General features: G+C 41.5%; 2 protein-coding genes across 5 annotated transcripts in view; one reads left to right on the top strand and one right to left on the bottom strand.

Annotated features, from left to right (window-relative positions):
• WASL (WASP like actin nucleation promoting factor) overlaps window positions 1–15194 on the top strand; it is an 86842-nt gene extending 71648 nt beyond the window's left edge. For 3 of the 4 annotated variants that reach the window (XR_003609544.2, XR_015766806.1, XR_015766808.1), the window contains one exon: window positions 14638–15194. The gene's annotated coding sequence lies outside the window, so the exon portion shown is untranslated. The remainder of the gene's footprint in view (window positions 1–14637) is intronic. The other variant, XR_015766807.1, reaches the window with a different exon arrangement.
• On the bottom strand, window positions 11385–18477 carry LMOD2 (leiomodin 2). Its single transcript, XM_028104846.2, has 3 exons — window positions 18205–18477; window positions 11937–13262; window positions 11385–11411 (listed from the first exon to the last, which is right to left on the bottom strand). The coding sequence occupies exons 1-3, from the start codon at window positions 18475–18477 to the stop codon at window positions 11385–11387; spliced, it is 1626 nt and encodes a 541-aa protein (XP_027960647.1).
• Between the last annotated feature and the right edge of the window lie 5333 nt (window positions 18478–23810).

The following is a 23810-nucleotide window of genomic DNA, read 5'->3' as shown; positions in this document are numbered from 1 at the left end:
CCATTTAGATTGAGAACTAGCATTTGAGCCATAGGTCAGGATTAGTAGAAAGTTTACATTAATGCACTCAGCCTCTAATGAGAAAATTTGGGGGGAAACAAAATGATAAGGAAAAGATTTATATTTGTAATCATTACCCACAAGACTGGCAACGCATTAAATGGTGAAGACTTAGGCTAGTTTCAAGGTTCGCCGATTACTGGCTACTGAAAACAGGATTGTTAATATCAGTCTACTGTATAATTTATAAATATGGCTAGAGTTTAAATAAGTCATTGATATAACATAGGAAATACATGTATATCCTTTAAGAGTCGTCAGTGCTAAGTCAGGATTTCTCCATGGCTTGTTTTTCTTTTGTAATTGGGGAAAAGGACCAACCATTAGGCATGGCATTTTGGGCATGCAGGCTGTCAATAGCCAACATACCGTTCCGCAAAATGTAGATGCTGACAACATGTAGACTGTAATCTATTTCTTCTAAAATCAGTGGCCTGGATTAATGTGACCTTGACAATGGTATTAATTGACTTTCCAGAGCTGTTCTGGCAAATCTTTTGGAGGAACAAAAATGATGCTGTGTAAATTTCAAAATACAGAAAATTTTTTCCCAAGTTGTTTGGTTTCCAGATTTAAATTCCCATTGGCAATTTTTCACAGCATCTCCCTCAAAGATAGAAACTATTGCACTATGTTGAATAGGAAACCAGAAGAAACAACAGGTTTCAGAAAATTATGGGGATTGCCTTCCTGAGTTACTGTTTCTCTTGAAAGCATTGTCCCTTTAAATCACTCTCCAGCATTACTCTTTCTCTTAATATGGTAGCAATAACCTCCCTTGGTGCTTACCCCTCCTAGAAATTATCTAATACAATTTTTTATTGTATGGTTCCTGTCATTCCCTTCTACTTCCTTCCCCCATCACAGAAATGAACAGTAATTGTCAGGTAATTAAGAGGGCTAGGAATATAAAATGCACAGAAGAGGATTGGGTTTGCATGTGTGTGTTCTTGAAACTTGTGAGCTGATATTGGGAAGTAGCACAGTGAAGATCCCATGGACTTCATGTAAGAGGAAGAAATATCGGCAATACATTTACTAACCCGTACAAGTGTTTTGGGGTTTTTTTTGCTTTCACTTTTTTTTTTAATTAAGTTTTAATTTTTTTTAAGATTTTATTTATTTGAGAGAGAGAGAATGAGAGACAGAGAGCATGAGAGGAAGGAGGGTCAGAGGGAGAAGCACACTCCCTGCTGAACAGGGAGCCAGATGCAGGACTCGATCCAAGGACTCCAGGATTATGACTTGAGCCGAAGGCAGTTGCTTAACCACCTGAGCCACCCAGGCACCCCAAATTTAGTTTTAATTTTAATTCCAGTATAGCTACAAGTGTTTTTCTAATAAACACTTTTCCCAGAGGGCATAGTCAACACCTGCCCACTTAGTTTACGATCCCCAGTGTCCACTGCTCTCTCTGACTTCCTCGCGGAGACATCCTCAACCCTGTCTCCCTTCTGCAGGGTGAACTGTAAAGTGGACACTCATCCAGTTTCAGACTGGGCTACTTTTTGATGATAATGATGAAGCCATTTAAGGGGCCTTCCAAAAGCCCCATGGCCGTGCTTACTCTGTGCCCATTTATTTTTCCTTTGAGATATTTTTCCTTTGAGGAAAGTCATATTTAAAAGTATCCATTTTAATACTATCCAGTATTTATTAGAGCACTTATTAACATGCAGTTGGACACTGCACAAAATATTTTACATGAGGAACTTGTCACAATTTTTCAGCCAAGGCAAACAAAACAGGTTAAACAATTTGCACAAAGTTAAATAGGTGGTACCTGGCAGAGCTGAGCCTAAGCTCAGACTTAGGTCTGTCTTAATGCACAAGTTGTGCCTTTACCACTACGGTTCCCTGCCTTGCAGGTACATTAAGTCATCAGTGATAGTCTGAGTAAAAAATAAAAATATTACTCCAGAAGCTTTACTTCAAATGTAGAAGGCTTGGGATTGTTCTGGCTATGCACATGCAAAGCCCAAAGGGAAACGCTGTCATTCTCTGTTTTCCAGGAAAAAAAAAAAAAAATCAACAGAAAGGAAAATATGTTATAATCACGCAGCTAATCCAGCAGCAACTGAAGCAAGCCAAGGCACAAGGCAAGTTGTGAGATTAGTACAGGCTCATATTTGGGAGTATTCAGTGAATAGAATATAGTATTTTTATAATCTGTCTTTGTTTTGCTCATCCCCAGCCCCCGTTCCCCTTTCCGTCAGCATTAAAATATTTTTTTCCATTTGAAATATTAGATTAGGTAACTAACATGTTTGAGTAATCCCAAATGCTTAATAAATGATGACACAAGAATTTATTTGGAATTACCTCAGAGTCCTCTCTCTGAACTCCAAGTAATCTCTGCCAGTGTGTCTCCTTTCCTTAAGCATTTTCCATTTATTTCATATTTTTATCACCCCAATGGTGACTTTTAATTTAAGAATATCATATGTGGAGACAAAATTGGATTTGTTTTGCCTTTTTTTTTTTTTTTTGCTTATGTTAAAAAAATTCACATTTCTTTAAAAACTGCATTCACCACTAATAGCTTCTGGGGTAAAAGCATAATTATCCTTTCTAACAAATCAAGATTCCTGTTAAACTTCCTATGAGTGTCTCTGAAAAGAGTCACAGAAAAATTCTTGGCAGCATTTAGAGAAAAATAAATGAGGGTGTTAGTATTACCTTGCTTCTCCTGAATGTGATATTTTCAGCTTTCTGCTGGTCTCCTGGGTAGGCTCCACAACTCCCAGATGGTACCATGTGGATAAAAAGTAAAGCTGCAGAAGACTATAACTTCTAAAAAGACAATCATAAATATATATAAAGACATATATTTTTCCCTCCGATTCTTCCTTCCAAAGGCCAAAAACAATATCCAAAAAAATGTCCTTTAATTTTCCCACTTTTGCTGAAGAGTTTGTAAAGAGTTCCTCTGAGCCGCTATTTGTTGGATTATGTTCAGATGGATGTACTGGTTTTTAATCTGGGGTGCTGCCACCACCTGGCCACTGGCTTGAAAAGGAATTAATACAGGATAAATTCGGGGAGGGCAACTTGCAAATTGTAACCTGAGGCTGACTTTTGATCATCTGTTTTTGTGTTTATGTGACAGTGATCACTCAGATGGATCAGCTGAGATTCCATTCAGGAAGAGAGAAAATTTAGCAGTTTGTGCTAGTGTCAACACTATTTTGACCACAGATCACTATGCTTTTCAATTACATGTCTAATTTTTAAAATTTCAAATATGTAACCCCACAAAAGTTGTGTTGCTAAGAAACTGTTTAGTTTATAATAAAGGTTATATAGCTAATTACACAGTGTTTCAGTCTGGAACAAGTGATTAGTCATCTGAAAATTAGTGCAGCATAGCTAATATACAAATAGATAATGTATCCAAGTAAAAACTTCCACTTTAGGGGTGCCTGGGTGGCTCAGATGGTTGGGCGTCTGCCTTCGGCTCAGGTCATGATTCCAGCATCCTGTGATTAAGCCCTGCGTCGGGCTCCTGGCTCGGCGGGGAGCCTGCTTCTCCCTCTCCCTCTGTCTCCCCCCCTGCTCATGCTCTCTCTCTCTCTGTATCTCTGTGTCTCAAATGAATAAATAAAATCTTAAAACAAAACAAAACAAAACTTCCACTTTAGAATGCAAATTTGTCGTTAGGGTTTTAAAGATCAGACTAAGTTTACCTCAGGATCATTCATTTAGAGAATAGGACTTTCATTTTCCCATTTTTCCTGGCTTGATCAAATGCTCTTCTGACGGTAGATTGCATAGCCACTCCTGACGATAGCCTGACCACTGCTTCCAGATCACACATAGAAAAGGCGTGGGCGCTTTGAGGGAGAAGGAGCAGCAAGAGTGGATTCTAATATTCTTAGAACTCTGGCCTACAACATGCACAAAGGAAATGGTACCATTGGGTGCTCACTGGAGCCCTTTAGCTCCATGTGTAGGACCTAGGACAAGTCTTGCGTCTAGAACTTCATTTCTCAACCATGTTCCTTTTTGATCCCAGACCACTGTTGGCCGCTCCAGGAAGAATGATGAAAAGATACTGTCATATTGTCTCTTCATTGTTGCTGAGTAGCTAATATATCCGTCTATTCAAATATGGGTATGGAGTGCTTGGTGTTTATTAGGCACAAAGATAAGATACAGTCCCTGATCTCCAGGATATATAGTTCAGTAAAGATAGTGGGGAGACTAAGACATGTACACAAATACTATATAACGCAAGGCAAAATGTATTGTGAGACTGTGGAAAATTGATTATAACAAGGGCAGGTGTTGAAGGAGGAAGATGAGTTCAGTTTTCAATACATGGTGTCTGAATGGGTGCGTTCAGAATCACAGGGGGGGGGCATTTATTTGTGCTGGATTTGGGGGTCATGTAGTATGAGTAGTGTTTAAAGATAGCACTTTGGATGAGATCATCCAGGAGAATGTGGAGAAGAACAGAGGCTCTTTGGAAGGATGCTCTTGTCTACATCAACTTGGGTCAATAAGCTACTTGTCTTTCAAGGCCTCTTTGGAAGGAGGAATTAGGCGCTAACCAGATTTAAAGGGTGGGAGGGGATCTCCAGGCAGGTAAGAAGGTATGTGAAAGGTGGTGTGTCAAGAGGGGGCACCACTTGTCCAATGAGCTGCAGGTCGCTCAGTCCTGCTTAAGCACAGGATACATGAGGACAAGTGGTACAGAAACATAATCAGGGCCATGTTTGCCATGCTAAGGGATTTGAACTTCATTCTGGAGAATATGGGCTACCCATGGAGAATTTCAAGCAGGTGACTGCTGTGATCGGAATTGCATTTTGGAAAAAAATATCCCACTATAGCATGTTAAAGACAAGTTGGGAGGAGTGAGAATGGAAGTGGAGGAGCCAGTTTGGAAGAAACCAGCTCAGAAGCAACAGTCCAGCTAACAGATTGTGAGTGACTCTGAGGGTTTTTGTGGTGTTCAAAGAGCGTATACCATCTTCCAGGGGGGAAGAAATTCTCTTCAGAGCCGTAAGTCTAGGGGTGGCTTCTGTTAAATAAAAGGCTCCTGGCATCTGCACCCCACTAATGAGTTTGGAGGTGCAAAGGTAGACAGGAACTGCACCTTGGGAGGGGACCAGAAACAGCTGAATTTGCTGTGCCTAATAGAGTGAAATGGATCTGGAATTCCCAAGGGTAACATAGGAGGACAGTAGTGATGCAGAAGCTTGAGGGGAGAGGAAGGAAGTGATACACTAGCAAGAAAATACAGACTATTAAGTGGGGTGAAATAGCCAGTGGGGAAAAAATCTGTGATGGTCAGTGAGACAGAGGACTTCTCACAACAGAAACATCTCGTGTTTGGTTTGAAGTCTTTTGTGTTGCTGTAATGTCAGCCCTTCCTTCGTTTCCTAAATTGTCATGCAATGTTGAAGCTGTGGAAATGGAGAAAGAGGGCTAATTGCCATATTAGGTCAATATAATTTGGAACAGGGCCATTAAATTATAGGTTGGCAAGGTGCGGGCTTGGAACCAGGGATGCGGAGACAACTCTGAGCAGGAATTCTCCTCCATCCCAGGAATTCTCAGAAATCTTGCAGAAGACCATGGCCTGTCACAGAGAAGGGATGAGATTTCCAGTTGACTTTATCTAGAACATACACACAGGTTTCCCCCACTATCCTAAAGTAGTATTCCTATAAAAACTTCCACATGCAGAAATGGCCTAAAGCAAAGAAGCAGTGACTTAATTTATGTGGAAAAACTTGTGAGTATTCCCAGACCCCAAAAATAACCTTTCTTAGGCTTTTCTAATACACATCTTCCTAAGAGATGTACAGAATAAATTGAGATAAAGCACAGATGCTCACAGACATGGTTCAAAGCTATGGAGGCTTGATGCTGAGATGCCAAGTGCAGGTCCTGGGGAGGGGACTTGGGGGGCCCTCTCGCTGCTTGGGGTGCATGCTACCTCTGCAACAGCTCGCTGCCAAACAAACACTGAATGGTTATTCTCACTTTTTTGTAAAGGTGACAATCCTCTTTGGATTCCTTTTGGTCAGTGAAAACAAGTACTAATATACATCTTCCATAAAAACAAAGTAGCATAATGCAAACTTTAAAAAATCAGGAGATACATATATTTATGCACACACATATGCTTGACATAAAAAATATATATAAATTTATATATAAGTATATAATATTTTTGCTTGACATAAAATATATGTATAAATTTATATATAAATATATAAATAATATAATTTTTTCTCATGTCAAGTAAAAATAATTATATGTGTATATGTGTGTGTATAAAATGTAACTTTTGTTTCTCATGTCAAGTAAAAATGACATACCAGAAGGATGTGCCTCTTTTATTCCGAGATTTGGGGACACCAGCAGCATACCTTCTAACGAAGCATTGCACTATTGTCTTCCTCCTGGTGAGTGTCCCACCCTAGCCCTACAGTCGATGTCCATTTCCACCACTCCCACAGACTTGCTCACACCTGACCACCAGTTCAAGTGAACAACATCAGGCTCCAGAACTTGCTGAGACACTTTATGGCACCGACAGCTCCTTCCTTAGTGCAACTCTCTGCTCTGCCACACGATTCTCCTCTCCTTCTGTCTGGTTATAGTCTGCCTCTGCATTCTCCACACTCCCTGAGTGACCTCACCCAAACCCCCATCTTTAAATGCCACTCATGGCATGTGACCCCCAAGCCCCTATTTGCAGCAGGAATCACACCCCCATCATTCTAGACCCACCCACACATTCAAATGGACCAGCACCTCAGACACAATGTACTTAAAACTGAAGTCATCTTCTTCCTCCAACACCTGCTCCTGTCCCACTTTTGGCACCACTATGCACCCAAATGGCCCAGCCAGGAGCACAGGTGTCAACATAGACTCCTCTCTTTCGTTGCCTTCTACCCCCTACACCTAGTCAGTTACTAAATTCTGTGGAGTAGGTGCTTTCTTAGTCTCTGCTCTGTTTGGACCCCTTTACACTTATGCAGCATTCACAGTTCAAATTTGTATCACTTCATTCTTAAATGATTATAATGGTCTCCCAACTGGTCTTCCTGCCACCAGCCTGGACCTCACAGAATCCATCCTTCTCTTGGTTACACAGGTCATATTTTCAAAACCTATATAAACATCATGTCACTCCTCCTCTTGAAATTCTTTGATGCTCCCGGGACTTTCATAATTAAGTCCACATTCCTTAGTTTGCACTAAGTTGTTCAGGTTGGGCTTCTGTAACTCTCAATTCATCCCAGCCTTTTTATTCAGAAGTAGACAATTGTATGAACTTTTTGAAAGCATCTTACTAATGCATATCTCTACGGTTCAGATGGGCATATAATTTGGCTGTGAGAAAGTAGGTAAACATGAGAATTTGGTTGAGACCTAATTTCCAGTTTTGGTGTACCCCAATGTTGGCTCCCAACTCTTGTGTATCTGGGAAATGGCTTTTTAGCTATCAATCATTCATCAGTCAGTTCTTCTAAGGGCTTTCTGGAAGAGTTTCAAGTCAGAATAACTCAAAGGGATAGGTTGACACAAACTATATATCCAACATCAGAGGACTAATCAAAATAACCTAAATATCCAACAGTTATTGAACTTTCTTACATAAAATATGGATAGCATACATACCATTATATGGTATGTATGCTATCTTCCCCTTTTTGTAGAAAACATAGCAATATGTACATTTAAATATGTTAGGGAGACTCTAAAAGGATATACACTAAAGGGTCATCAGTGGGTGCTCTGTGTGGGTGGGAATATGGGGATTCATTAGGTTCTTTTGCTTCCTGTACATTTTGATTTTTCTTAATGATCACATGCTATTTTTGTAAAAAAGAAGCCCATAGAGAAAATATACAATAGTTCTAATTTTAATTCACCAAAGTTACTACTTCAGTAACTCTACCAAATCTTTGTTTTTACAGAATTACATTAAACCCTGATTTTCAACTACTCTCTGTATTGCCCTGTTTCCTCAAACTTAAATATCCTTCCTATTCCCTAGTCCCATCATTTGACTCCTTTTTTTTAGCCTGGCTAAAAAATCATGTGTTACTGTCCCTGAGAAGCCTTTCTTTTCTTGCCTTTTTTTTTTTAAGAGAGAGGGGGAGAGAGAGAGAGAGAGAGAGAGAGAGAGAGTGGGGGAGGGGCAGAGAGAGAATCCCAAGCAGGCTCCACACCCAGTGTGGAGCCCGATTCGGGGCTCAATCTGACAACCCTGAGATCATGACCTGAGCCAAAATCAAGTCAGATGCTTAACCCACTGAGCCACCCAGGCACTCCACTGAGAAGCTTTTCTTGACCACTTATCTGCTTTTGGTCAAGGGTCTATGGTAAACTGTGGCTCACAAGTCAACTACATCCAACAGCCTGTGAACTAAGAAGAGCATTTACATTTTTAAATGGTTGAAAAAATTGAAAGAAGAAAGTTAACAACTCAGGAAGGTTATATAAAATTGAAATTTGAATGTCTATAAATAAAATTTATTAGAACACACACATGCTCTCTCAGTTACATATTGCTTGTGGCTGTTTTTGCCCTGCAGGTGCAAAGTTGAATAGTTTTGGCAGAGACCAAATGGCCCACAAAGTCTAAAATATTTACTCCTTAATTCTTTACAGAAAAAGTTTGCTAACACTAACTTTAGATGATGAGGCTTCCTCAGTGCCCACATAGGACCCTACACCTGTCTGTAAGTCAGTTCTTACCACATATTTGGGAAGGGATGGTTTTCTCAGGATTCCCGCTGCTCTGAGGTGGGGGACACTTTCTAACTTAACCTGGTCTCCCCAGCACTGAGCAGAGACACTTGGTAAGTAAATGCATGATGAGCTCCCTCCATGAGAATGTCAGTTACACGAAGACAGGGATTGTATCTCCTTCGTTCACTGTGTATCCTCAGCATCCAGAAAAGTGCCTTGAACATGGTAGGCCCTTAGAAAATCTTTGTGGACATTGTCAAGGGCATTAACACTGTACTGTATTTCTGAGTTCTGTAATTCTTAGGTCAAGTCTTAGTCTTTTAGACCATGCTATTGGATGATTAATGAAAATAAGCCTCCACCTTTCAAGCCTCAGAGAAATAAAGAAAAGATAGTGTTAACTCTGTCATGAAAGGAATCTTTTCAAGAATCTATGGATTTGCCCTACTCCTCAGTGCATCTCAGCAGCCTGTTAGTACCTCTACCCTTCTCTCGCTTGGAGCAACTACATCAGGGCAGGTATTAAATCAACATTCTGCTGACACTGAGTTATAAATGCCTGGGGCAGCCGGGTTCCTGACACGCAGTAAGACTCAGGATACTGGCCCCGTTTCAAACCCGGATGATGTGTACTTAAAGAGATTAATGTGCAAGTATAAATCACAGCCCAAAACTTCATCTGGTCTTGGACACTCCTCTCCCTGTGAGCTGAAAGCTCTTTATAGAGGATGAACTAATTAGTTTCCATACAAACTCTATGAGTTTGCAGGCAGGATGAACTCATCCCTGTCCTGTGCTGAATAGAGTCATAGCACCTTGAATGTTTAAGCACTATATTCTGAAATAACCTTCTAGCAGTGTCTTTCCTCAATGATAAATGTCCCCGCTCAGTCTCTGATCACATCATACCTGTCTTATGATGGGCTTTATAATATTTTGTTTGTTTTGCCCCTTTTAATGTTTTTTTGGGAAAAGTATACCTGAGACAATTCAGATAGTTCAGAAAGCGTCAGTCACTCCCCACATGGAGCCAGGGCACTGACTGAGCTCACAGGCCTTTGGCCCCCTCCTTCAGAGATCATATAGGTGGTCCTCACCAAGTAAGAGAACAATAGAAACAGACTAAAAGAAACAGACCCAAGAACTATTGGATAAATTTCCTAGTGAAACATAATCCTCTTGATTGGAGATAATCCAAAGCTTTGTACATAGAGCAAACAATCATTGAATGAGTGGCCCAGAGAGCTTGGCAGGACCACTGTTAGACTCTGCAGGATACAGAGGAAACATTGCTAATCATAGTTAATACAAAGGACTTTAGAAGAGATTTATAGCTTTCATAAGTTGGAGTGGAGCACTGGAGTGGGATGAAGATAATCTCGGAAATGTCTTTCCCTTTTTTTAATTCAGACCTTCCTTGAGTAAGAGGGAAGTGGGATTGAATGATATTTGGGGATCAGAAATACATGTGCCTTTGTCCTGGGATGAGTGTCAAGGACGTCCATGTTACCATCCGTGTAGGGCACAAAAAGGCTGAGGCCCACTGGACTAAGGCTCATCTACTTGAGAGTTGTGAATCTTTAGTATCAGCCACAACATAGCTCTGAATTCAGGGCTTATTTTCCAGGAATTCCCCTGACACCATTTCCTCTACCAAGAAGCTTTCCTTCATTTTTTTTTTCTTCCAGAAAGAGTTGTAAATATTGAGTTGACTCCTTGATACCTATCAGCCTTTTGGGAATGTGGGAATGTCAGCTGACATTCTGGATCTAAGGTCAATGCACCCACTATGATAACGGCCACTTTGGGGTCTTTTCTAGAGCTTTTATCTCACTACCAAGAAGACTTTTAAGCAAATTTTTGATTTCAGGACACCTGGGTAGCTCAGTCTGTTGGGTGGCTGCCTTCAGCTCAGGTCATGATCCCAGGGTCCTAGGATGGAGTCCTGCATTGGGCTCCCTGCTTAGTGGGGAGTCTGCTTCTCCCTCTGTCTCTACCCCTCCCCACTGCTTGTGAGCTCTCTCTCTCTATCAAATAAATAAGATCTTTTAAAAAAAAATTTTAAAAAGAAAATTTTTGATTTCAGGCTTTTTAGAAAGAGCTCTGATCGAATTTTCTTGGACATGAAAAAACAAAGAAAGGAAAATGCTAAGGACCCAAGCCCTTTTTGGGTGAGAATGCCATATTTTTAATATTTGGCAATGTTACATACATACCTGGCAGATGTATCAACTCACACACATAAAAATTGTTTAAAAAAAATTTTTTTTCAATCCAAATTTATTGGGATTACAAAAATAGCACATTTCATTAACTCATTACAGCTCAGAGTTATCAACACATCCAGAGATAAAAGAGCATCTTTAAATAACCTGCTTCTTGCCAATACAAATCTCGTAACATAAAAAAAAAGTAGTTTATTTTCATATTTACAGAAGAAACATGCCGATTGTTTCTTAAAATTCTTTTTGGAATTAATGGGTGAGGCTATTTTTAAAGTCAGGAAACATTTCAAACTGAAGAAGGTATTTTAGAAACATCTCACAATGTGTCTTATTTAATACCACTGAATGATTCTGCATCCTCTTCTAAAGATCATGTTTTTATCGCAGAGCTTCTGGAACTTCCACCTATAAAAATAGGGGATTTTCTTTCAATAAAACAACACAAATGATAAAGTGAAAAATATTTGTAGCGTAAGTCTCTAAGCAGTATTCTTGGAGACAAACTCGGATATAGATTGATTATTCCTGTGTGCTATTCGATATTCAAATTTTATATTATAAATGAGGTTGTAAATCACTTGCAACTCAGGTAAAAATGTTGACAAGTGATGAAACTTTTTTGGAATGTAAATTATATTCCCCCATTTTCTTATTAAGGAAATCAGGATTTTTAAGTGTTGGAGTGTCTTAAAATAGTCCTGGTCCGTCCAGAACGGAGATCCTAAGAAGGTGGTCCCGGCACACGTCTCAAATGGAAATGTGCTCACTGGTGACCTGCTCCTGGTGTTCAAAATTTGGAGGCTTGCTCTTGCATACTAAAACATTTTAAACATTAATAAACATTTTTAGAGGTGACTTCGGTACCATCGTGCAGTGGAGGCTCACTCACGTACTATATCCGTGCCCCAAATCTGCTCTTGGGTTACTTACCCGCCTTAGCTGTTTTATGCTGCTTCCCCGAATAGCTTCCATGAGATTCTCATGAGCTGATCTCAGTGGGGTAGAAGGTCGGGAACTGTCTTCCATTTTCTTTTCTTGCACTGACCTCAGGGAATTTTTAATTTCCTTTAGGACATTGTTTGGTTGTTTCTTCACCTTTTTCCCTTTTTTCTTTTTCTGTCCATTTTGTAATGCCCGCTGGGCACTCTCCTGTTGTTTGATGACTTCTGCGATGTTTCGGGTGATTAGTTTTTTCTCTGGGAGTGGAGGAGGTGGTGGCGGAGGAGGAGGCGGCAGCCTTTGTGGGGGAAGCGGTGGGGGTGGCGGCGGAGGAGGAGCAGGTGGAGCCACAGGAGATGGTGGACGGCTCCTCACAGTTTGGACTTTCTTGGGGAGTTTGGGGGATGACCAGGGAGAATGCCTGGGAGATGCATAAGGTGAAGAGCCCGGTGTTCCTCTTTGCCAGACTTTGGTCCTAAGATTGGCTCCTCCGTCATAGCCCTCTTGCTGTTTTTGCTCCTGCATCCGCTTCTGCCTCTGTTTATCCATGTTTCTCGTCAGGAGGCTTGTCATGCTCATTCTTGGTCCTGGGAGCTCAAAATGGTAGCCCAACCTCAGCAGCGTGGTGTTCTCCCTGAGCAGCTTGACGATCTCCATCTCCACCTGGCTGCCCATGATGTGCCTCTGGTTGTGGAAGCGCAGCTCCGTGAGCACCGTGTTGTGCTGCAGAGCTCTCATGATGGCCAGGATCCCCTTGCCCGTGATAAAGTTGGACTCCACGTTGATGCTGGTGATGTGCTCGTTGACTTTGAGCATTTCCGCAATGGCCATGGCCACGCTGTCGTCCGCACGCGTGTTGGCCAGACTGAAGGTCTTCACTGCCGTGTTGCCCTTGAGGGCCTCAGCGAAGCGGGCAAGGGTCTGCGACGTGATGTTCTCGATGTTGTTCAAGTTGACCTCTGTGGTGTCAGGGTGGTTGTTCCTAATCTTTTCCAAGGCATCCTCGATCACCGTAGGGTTTCCGCAAGGGTGAATGGCAGCCGGCGACTCTGTGTTCCTTCCACTGTGGCCATTGGTCAAATTTATGTTTTCTATTTGACTTTTAAATGTCTTTGGCTTAGAGTTATCAGAATCGATGCCATCATAATTTACAGTTCCATTAATACCTTTCTCGTTTTCAGTTCCTTCCTCTTCCTCCTCTTCCTCCTCCCCTTCCTCCTCCTCCTCCTCTTCCGTATACACCTCCTCAGAAACCTCACTGTTCGTTTCGGTGAAGATGAGCTCTTCCTCACTCTCCTCTTTGTCTTCTTCAGCAACCTGAAGAGCACGGTATCATCATGAAGTTGGTCATCTTTAAGCACTTTTTTTTTTAATTTACAAAAGTCACACATGGTTTTGCAATATATGAAATCATTATGTTGTACATCTAAAACCCAAACAATGTTATATGTCAATTATATCTCAGTAACTAAAGAAGGGAAATAACACATGGCAAATAATACAAAAGCGTGTAAGGAAAAAGTCCATCGCTTGCTTCTGACCTCTCTAGTTGGGGCAACCAGCGTTAACATTTCATTGCATAACTTCCAACAGTTTTTTTTTAAACAAACATTTCTTTTGTTTTCTGTGGAATAAATATCCAGAATTCTATTTATTATATTAAGAAAATTTACTATCATTTTGCCAATTTGAACAAATGGGTTGGAACTTCAGCTTTGGAAAACCCTTGGTACATTTTTCATTCTCTGAACTACTTGTTCTGAACTTCTTGACTCCCTATCTATTTCAAATGTAGCAAATTCAACCCTCCCTTCTAGAATCACTCCTCTATCCTTCCTTATTTTGCCACCTCAAATAAAGAAATGACAACAAAAATACACAACATGTTAATGGATTCCCTTTTTTAATGTTCAAAAAGTCTTCATCCCATTTGCCTCCAGTAGCAGCTGCGACAGTTGCCAGGTGCTCTATGCCCTGGTTTGTATACGTGCAGACAGAGGCAGGGGGGTCCTTCGTTTTTCCAACATTCATCTACCTCTGGGGTAGAGCCCGGCACAGGGTCTCAGAGACCCCACACCACGCGATACCTGCGGCTGTCCCTGGCTGCTGTGGGGAAGGGAAGCCGAGGGGGCAGGGCTGCTTGTTCATGGCAAGCAGCAGGTCAAAACCTAGCTCTGCAGAAAAGCATCCAGGTCACCCTTTGCTGCAAATCAACTTGAAATCTCATGCTAGCGCAGGGTTAAAGGAGATGGACTGCAGAAGACACAGGGTGGGAAAGATAATCACCCCTGGCACCAACTAGAGTCTAACCATAACATGAAACAGCAGAGGACAGTAGAAAATCTTGAAGCAAGCCATTGCCCCAGCCTGATGGTCTTAAATTATTTACCATGTATCAGTTATGAAAGACTTTCAGGCAAATACAGTCTCAATTCTATCTTTGTCTTTCCTGCTTACCAGACTTTATACTAAGAAGCCAAGTGACCCCTTCTTTCTTTTTTCTTACTATCTTTTCTGATTTAAAAAAAAAAAAAATTTTTTTTTTCTGGAAATTGCTGACATAGTCCAGTTTCTCCTGATGCAATCTTTTTAGTCCTTTCTTTTGTCTCTTCTGAAGCCCCAAGCCCTCCTCTGTCCCCAGAACCTTGGGTACTCCCTCTACATTGGCAACTTTCTTTTTTTTCACCCCCAGGGCTCCTGCTGCCTGAGGCATGTGGAATGAGCTTTGGAAAACACTGCCTGTCTCCAGGTTTGTTTGCCCAGTTGCTACCACAAAATAGCCTCCAGTTATCCACTTGTTTGGAGTGGCAGGCACCAAGTGATGGCCTGGGGAAGGGGTCAGCCACTCCTGGGATGGTTGTCTGGTCTTTATTTACTCCCTTCTTTAGGAGCAGAAGGAAGGGGGATGCTGTGTGCTGTGTGTTTGTGTGAAGCTTTAGCTGTTTCAGTATTTGGAGGAAAGGGATCTGTCTCAAAATCTAAGGTATACTGCCTTTCATGCCACCATTAAATTTTATCCCCTTTGGTTTTTAAAAGACCTTTAGGCTCTATCTTCAAGAGATGTTTTCCCCTCAAAATGCGTCTGAGAGACAAAATCTGAAACTGTTATCCAGCAGTGAGTCGTCGTGTAATATCTACATGACACTTCTTCCAGGAAGCCTTCTTTGACACCTCCTTGTGTTGTCCCCTTATATTATCCTTGCCATGTATGGCATTGTAGTGCCCCCAATAAAGTACCTATTTTAATTACTTATTTGTCATTTTTCCCAAAAGACTGTTAGCTGGGTGAACAGGGATCATGTCTGGTTTGTTCACCTAGCACAGTGCTTAGCACGTACTAGGGGCTCCATAAAGATTTGTTGACTGAATGGATCTACACTGACAATTGGCTACCAGCCACTGAGGATCAGGACAGGGCCTGGGCTGGGTGGGTGACTGTCCTGGCTCGCCTGGGGCTGAGGGGTTTCCCAGGATGAAGGATTTCCAGTTCTTAAGCCTAGATAGCCCCAGACAATCTGAGATGGTTAGCTGCCCTAGGTGGGGGACATCTAGAAGGACACCAGAAGGGAGAAAAGGGTCTGGAGAGGGAGGTAAGAGGATGCGAAAAAACAATCTTTGCCTCCTTCCTGTATTATCTGGACATTGTGAGAATGGGGGTGGGAAGGTGCGATGGGGTGAAGCCTGAGGGGTGAGTCTAGAGAAGGCAAATGTTGGCACTCTTAGGGAATAAATAAGGCAACAAGAAGGGGCCAACTGTGTCTCCTGATCACCTCCCTGGCATCATTACATAAACAAGGAGGCAAGAGGCTTGGCTTTTGGTTCTGGGTCTGGGTCTATCCCTGAAGAGCTGGTTGACTTTAGTCAAATCAGTAAAGCTCTGAGAGGTCTCAGGGAAACTACGGTATTAGTTGAGTGGTCCTCAACTGCAGTGTGTGTCATAATCACCTGGGGGGCTTGTGAGACCACAGAATGCTGGGCCCCACTCCCAGGAGATCTGGGGGAGCCCTAGAATGAGCACTTCTGAGAAATTCCCAGGTGATGCTGAAGGGTTGGGCACCCACATTTTGAGCATTGTGGTCTTGGCACCAGCAGACCTTATAAGCTATTCATTTCAACTGAATTTCTTAAGCTCTCCTGGTCTCAGTTCTCATGGGCAGAAGGTGAGAATTCAATGAAATAATGTGAGTAAACTTACTGGCACCTATGCCTGACACCCAGCAGATACTCAAGTTGGGGGAGCTATAGACCCTCTGGTCTCCAAGGCCCCTTGGAGCTTAAGGCAGCATAATTTGTGTGGACCCGAGTGAACGGAGGCTGTCATTCAACAGGCACTGAACATGAATTTCCTAAGCCTTTACAGAGCCAACAGCCTGATAACCAAGCCTCCCATTTCCTTCTGGTCCATTCTGCACTGCTCTTCACTTACACGGCCACTCCCGCCCCCACCCACTTGCCCGCTGCCTGGAGCTTTGTCCTGTGGTGGGGATGGGTTTACACCCTCTACCCACAGGCTTCTGCTCAGCACTCCGTGTGACTACAGAGACGGCTGGTCAGCTGGGGGAGTATAGTGGGAGAAAAGTTAACTCCCGAGAAAGGAACCAAAGTTCATCAACACGCAGCCTCTCTAATTGAGCTGATAAGCTGTTGGCAGGGATCAGCAAAACCTTTGGCAGAATCAGGATGGGTTCCCTCATAACTGATAACAGCCTTTGCCCTTGGTTTCCCACTGATCTCAAGGCACCATGACATGAAAATGCTTTTGTTGGGTTACTGCTACAATGGCTATCTGTCCTGGATATTCGGTGGCAATTTTCATCTTTTGACCCAAGGAAATTCTTTAAGGACTATAATAGAAATGTTATATTTTATATATCTTATCAGATTTTTGACACACATTCCCACATCGGGGGGGGGGGGAAGACCTCTGAAAATCAAGGTTGTAGAGGAAATGACCAGCCCAACTCTGCACCGCCCCCCTTCTGCCCCTCTGCGCAGGAAGCCACCGCGGCCTTGGCAGACCCTGGCCTGATCCCAGTGGCCCTTCCCGAGATGATTGACATGAACAAGGCTCACACATACCTTGCTACAAATGTGGCCCACACACCCTATCATCAAGATCATCTAACAGTGCCTAGATTAGTACTGTGGAAGTCTTGCCATTGGCTTCAGGCCCTTTTGATTTTAGGTGATTCTAGTGGAGCCCAGAGGTTTGAAACTGTTGCTCCTGACCTGTGTTCTCCCACAAATTCAGGACTTTGTTATACTGCATTAACATTGTTATTGCCATTATTATTTTCCCAGGGCGTAGACTTTTGAACTTTCTTCTGTTAATGACTTATTAGGCAAATAGAGTAACTTAAAATAACTTAAAATTCAAAGTAAGTGTTTACTGGGCAGAAAACAAAAGCTCTAACGTGAGCTCTAATAGAAGAACATTTCCAGGGCTCAGGATCAACATTATAAAGTTGGAAGGAATCTTAGGGGTCATCTACGCAAGCGTGCTTAACCTGGGTCCTCAGGTGGGCTTCAGGATGTGTGTTATCATTTTGAAATTCGATGTAAAAGTTTGTGTACGTATGTACAAGCACACATGCATTATCTTAAGGAGAAGATCTGTAATTTATCAAAATCTCAAAGGGGTTCTTGATTTACAAAAGAAACCCTGATTCAACTCCCTCGAGGGACAGATAGAAAAAAGAACCCTGCAGAGATGACTACCTGTTCAAAGTCTAACAACTTAGGGACAGCAGAGGGACTCAAAATAAGGCCCCCTGGCTCTCAGTCCCACAGACTTTCCACCTCTGCTCACTTCTTGGTGTTGGAAAAAAGGAATTTTTTTTACTGTAGCCACCATCACAGTCAAAGCAACCAGAGTACCCACTTCTGTCTTTATAAAAGGAAATAAATTTACTCAACTGCTATATATATATATATAGTCACAGATATCATGCCTCATTAGTAACTCACAGCTCAAATTAGACTTATGTTTGGCAATATATCTAAACCCATGCCTTGCTTGTGGGTTTTTTTCCTCTAGAAAATCCCGTCTTGATTGACTAAAGTCAATCAAAGGGTCCCAGCTAAAAATATTACATATTATGATCCACTGGGTGGCCTGAGGAATTGTTCTGTAGCAGGTGCAAATGGGTTATGAGAAAAGACAAGTGAAGCGGACTGAAAAGTTAGGGAAAACAGGTTTCCCAGGTTGGGGGTGGGGGGCCGAGGGTGGGAGTAGCTAAGGAAAAACCCGAGAGCCTACCTTTCCACACTCCCCCAGCCTCTCCTTCTCCAAGAGTTTTTGGGACTCCTTTTCCCAATAGGCCATCAGTGCCTCTCTGCTGAATGTCCCCGTGGGGGTTTTTTCGGTCAGACTCTTTTGCCTTAGCCCCACGGGAAGGCTGTGATCAGGTTCAATGTCTTCCAACTCCCTCTCTAGCTCCTTCAGCTCCTCAGCTGACAGGGAAGCGAGAAGTTCATCCTCATCGATGGATTCATATTTGCTAAGTCCTCTCCTGTAGCCAAAGGTAGACATGGTCCCTGCTTTGTCAGAGCCACAAGGAGCTTGAAGAAGCAGGCATTCAAGGCGGCCAGAAACAGGCAGGGAGGCAAGTGGGCAGGCTGGTCAGCAACCAGAGCGAGGAGTGGCCTTTTAAGAGCGGTGATACAGGGCCGTGACAATGCAGAGAGGGGGTGAAAGCATGGGCTGTTTTAAGCAGCAGACGTCAGCTAGACATTTGAACACAAAGAATGTCACATCGGTGGTGGAGGAAGGTCTCAGAACCAGTGGGGATTATGAACACACTGGCCAGGGACATATTTAGCTGAGCCTGATAGCTCATGAGGACAGGCAGAGAGTGTTTCAGATAGGCAGTAACACAGTTCTCACTTTATATTCAAGCAACAGGAGAATAAAATTTATTTTGAAAATGACTCGCTTCCACCACCATGGCCATGAAGAGATTCTTTGATGATAATCTCAGAGGCTGAGAAATGACTACACATCACTCTATGAGTGGTTATTCGGGTTCTTCTAAAAACATACTGTGGGTGGTATTGATGGTTAACAGAAGGCTATGCTGATACAGCACCTTAAACTTTTATTGTATTTCGCAGTTTACAAGGCACTAATGGTAACAAGTCCTGTGAGATGATTATCCTCGTTTACAGATTTTGGCAATGGAAGCTCTGAGAGTTTACATGAAAACGTTGAAGTCAGACAGCTAGAAGGACAGAAGTGGCTTTCTCCACTGCACGGCATGGTTTCCTTCTCCTCAACCAAGAGTATTGGTCAACAACTAGACTTGCAAATAAAACTCCAGAAAGACAGATAACAATACTGGGTCTGGCTTATCAGTGCGAAGCAGTTTATACATTTTATCTCATTTAATCCCAAGGTCCTGTCAGGGGTATATTATCCTCCAGATTTTACTAGTACAGCCCCAGAGAGGTTAAGTAACAAGCCCACAGCCACAGAGCTAAAAAAGTGGTGAACTACTTTTGAAGTTCCAGATTTGTGTCTGGGCCAAAAACTGAAGAGATGCTAACATGAAATTATATATATATATATATATCCATATTCTTTTTTTTTTTTTAAAGATTTTATTTATTTACTTGACAAAGAGACAGCGAGAGAGGGAACACAGCTGGGGGAGTGGGTGAGGGAGAAGCAGGCTTCCCGCCGAGCAAGGAGCCCGATGCAGGGGCTCGATCCCAGGACCCTGGGATCATGACCGGAGCCGAAGGCAGACACTTAACGACTGAGCCACCCAGGCGCCCCTGTGTCCATATTCTTATGAGTGTGAAAAATATATACACGGTTTGCAGGACTTTATCAATAGATCATTTTAACATACAGATAGATAAAGAGCTGGTAAAATGTGTATGCATAGAAATATACACATCTTAATACATGTGTAATAGACCATATTTTGTTTATTACATTCAGCAGTTGGTGAATATTTGGGTTGTTTCCAGGTTTGGGTTGTTACAGATAATGCTGTGAACATTTATGTGCAAGTCTTTGTGTAGCCATATGTTTTCATTTCTCTTGGGGAGATACATGACAGAGGAATTGCTGAGTTATATGGTATATTTACAGTTAACTTTTCAAGAAATTGCCAAACTATTTTCCAAAATGGCTGCCCCCCCTTTATGTTCCCATCAGCAATGATGTGAGTTCCAGTGTCTCCACATCCTAATTTGTTCCTGCTTGTCTTTCTGGTTATAGCCATTTTAGTGGGTGTGAAATAGATCTCCCTGCAGTTTTAATTTCATTCCTCTCATAACTAGTGATGTTGAGCATAATTTCATGTGTTCATTTCTACTTTGATAAAATGTTTTTTGAAAGGAATCTTACACTCATTTAAAATTGAGTCATCTTCTTATTAGTGGCCTGTAAGAGTTCTAGAATATATTCTGGACTTTAGCAAGTATATGATTTGCAGGTATTTTCTTCCATTCTGTGAATTGTCTATTGGTGTCTTTTGAAATGTGGATGCTTTTAATTTTAGTGAAGTCCAATTTATCAATTTTTTTTTCATTTACTGCTTGAACTCTTGGTGTTACAGCTAAGAAATCTTTTCCTTACCCAAGATCAGAGATTATCATTCCTGTGTCTTCTTTCTGAGAGTTCTACAGTTTTAGGTGTTTGTATTTTAGGTTTGTTACCCACTTCAACTTATATTTGCGTATGTGTAACATAAGGGTCTAAATTAATCTTTTTGCATACAGATATCTGATTGGCTTAGCCTGTCTTTGGGAAAAGACTATATACTTTCCTCTATTGAATTTTGTCGGTGCCTTTGTGGAAAATTAACTGGCCATACATGTAAGGGCTTGTTTCAAGAGAGTCACTTCTGTTCTGTAGATCTACAGGTCTATTTTTTATGCCAATACTACATTGCTTTAATTGCTATAGCTTTGTAGTGCCTGTTGAAATCAGGTGTAAGTCCTCCAACTTTTTTTTTTTTTTGCAAGAATGTTTTGGCTATTATGATCTTCACTCAGGATGGTATTCTGCCTCCAAAAATAACTATGACTCTTTTCAATGATACTGATGAGAGAGATGATTATGAAATTAGAAATGGTGAGTTTGTTGGTTTTCTTTGGGCTGTGGCATACACCTCTTGTGTAGCCTTACTGGTCACCTTTTTACTGGTCACACCTTTTTTTATATGAAAATGAGTTTGATTTTTAGAAATGACATCAAATCATTATAGCCAGATTTGGTGAATGAGATGAGAATTATTCAGCTGTATAAAACATTTTAGGTAAAGAGATGAATGATGATTACAACTATATAAAAACCTCTTTGAAAGCAAAGAGATGAGAAGAAAATACAAGGAGTATATAATTAAATACCAAGAAGTAGTAGAATTGTGTTTTTCTCTCTCTCCCTTCCTTCCTCTTGTTCTCTCTCTCATGTTTGTAATTTTTCTGTAACATTTTAATATTATTTTTATTGGATAATCGATTAAACACACACTTTATGCCAGGTTCCAATTTAGGTGCTGGGGTTAGAGCAGTGAAGAAAACCAACAAAATCCCTTCCTTCATGGAGCTTACATTCTTTCTTTCTTTCTTCTTCTTCTTCTTCTTTTTTTTAAGATTTTATTTATTTATTTGTCGGGGAGAAGGGGAGCGGCAGGCAGAGGGAGAAGCAGGCTTCCCGCTGAACGGGGAGCCCAATGCAGGACAGATCCCAGGACCTGAGCTGAAGGCAGACGCTTAACCGACTGAGCCACCCAGGTGTCCCTACATTCTTTAGTCGGCGGGAAACAATATATAAATAAACAAAAACAAAACATATGAGAGAAATAGAGCAGGGTAAGAGAGAAGAAAGAAGACTGTGGGGTAATATTTCATGTAGGTAAGATCTCTGTAATAAGGTGACGTTTGAGCACACACCTGGCTTGATGCATGCAGATTATAAGACACATTTAGTTTGACTATCAAACAATTACTCAGATACTCCTGGAATCACAGACTCTCAGCATTCAAAGGGACTTTGAAGTACATTAATCTTCTACCACTTCTGTAAGTGGTCATCTAGGGTTTGTTTGAATACTTCCAGTGAAAATTATATATTAGCAAAAATCCATTTCATTATTTGGATAGCTCAAATCATTAAAAAAAATTTTTTTTCTATTGTGTTGAAACCGATCTCCTGAAAATCACCCCATATAGTTCAGTTTTCTCACTGGAACAACCCAGAATAAATGTAGTCTTACGTGACTTTCTTCTCTCAAATCTTGGATGGCTGATGAACGACTTTGGAAATGAATCTGGAAGAGTTTTGCTCTGTGACAGCATAACAGAGGAAAAAAAAATATGGCCTCACAAGGACAGGACTTTCAGAACAGTGGTCCTTAGATATCCTAGTATATATGTTACAAATTACTCTGATTACCATAATAATTATAATTCATGGATGATCTTAGTTCACTGGATCCCCCTCTAAGTATTCTCCACAAACATTAAATCCATTGGATGAAATTGTGCTGAGCAATTAAACATGACTACCTGAGCCTGGCCAGACTTAAGTATAATGAATAATTTAGATTTCTTTGCAACTTTGTCTACCTTGAGAAAAAAAAAAAACCCTTTTTCCCTGAGGAAAAAAATCCGATGAAATGTCTTCCAGGCATCGGCACTTTCTATTTCAGGAGTTTTTTTCACTTGATTACATTGTTTTTGGGGTTGAATTGTTTTTAGAGTCAATAATATACAAGCCTTTTGATGATTAGCATCTTTTGCTTAAAAAATATCTATCTTGGGGAGAATTATTTTCACAGTTCTTGATTCACAATCAGATACACACAATTTCACATTATATCAGCAATTTCCTTTTTAGTAAGAACAGAGTTTGCCCTTTCAATCTTTTTTCTCTTTTGGTATCCTCTTGAAAATGCTATCATCTGTTTGTTTATTCAACACACATTTACCAAGCGCCGGCTGTGTGGACAGGTACTGTGCTGGAAGCTAGGATTACAAACAGAAAAATAGAAATTGATCTGGTCCCTGCCCTCAGGAGCTCACACTCCTGGGAGAGAGGCAGACAGCTGACAGTAACACAGTGCAGGGACAGCTCTGCCAAGGTGCCAGCAAAAGGAGAGACGTGGAGTAGAGGAAGAAGCAAAGCAGCCCACGTCGGGGGGAGTTGGAGAAGGCACAGAAGCTGATAAGGAGCTTTCCAGGCAGAGATAGCAGCCTCTGAGCAAACGCATAGGAGTATGAAAGCAAAAATAAAAACAAAACCCAGGACATTCTTCCGCATCGGGGTGGGGATGGGCAGAAACTGACCCTGGCTCATGGACTATTTCCAATAGAAATGCCTTGGTATCTTGCCCCCCAACCTTACTTTTTTTTTTTTTAAGGTTTTACTTATTTGTTTGACAGAGAGAGACACAGCAAGAGAGAGAACACAAGCAAGGGGAGTGGGAGAGGGAGAAGCAGGCTTCTGCTGAACAGGGAGCCCAACACGGGGCTCCATCCCAGGACCCTGGGACCATGACCTGAGCAGAAAGCAGATGCTTAACCGACTAGGCCACCCAGACGTCCCTTCTTATTTTTTTTTTTTTAACAGCCACCAGCATCATGGTAGATGCATAAAGATGTTGGATACTTTTTACTTGAAAGGCCATGTCAAGGAGTTTTGGACTTCAATATCATCTACTGTTAAATGGAAGTCTTTGACATTTTGCCCAAGCTATAGTTTGCCCTCTTAAATACAGGCAACTGTTAATCCCAGCAAGTGTCTTAATATTAATGGAAACTCAACAGGAGCAAAATTCATCAGCACCTTCAAAACTCAGCAATACCCGTCCTGCCAGCAGATCTGGTATTTCAGTAAATACTATTTGTAGG

Source organism: Eumetopias jubatus, unplaced genomic scaffold, assembly GCF_037043125.1.
Source record: "Eumetopias jubatus isolate StellerSeaLion01/CBP00866 unplaced genomic scaffold, mEumJub1_p1.0 scaffold_14, whole genome shotgun sequence".
Classification (NCBI taxonomy): domain Eukaryota; kingdom Metazoa; phylum Chordata; class Mammalia; order Carnivora; family Otariidae; genus Eumetopias; species Eumetopias jubatus.
Note: the sequence above shows the minus strand (reverse complement) of the source record. Positions and strands in the feature narration are given on the sequence as shown.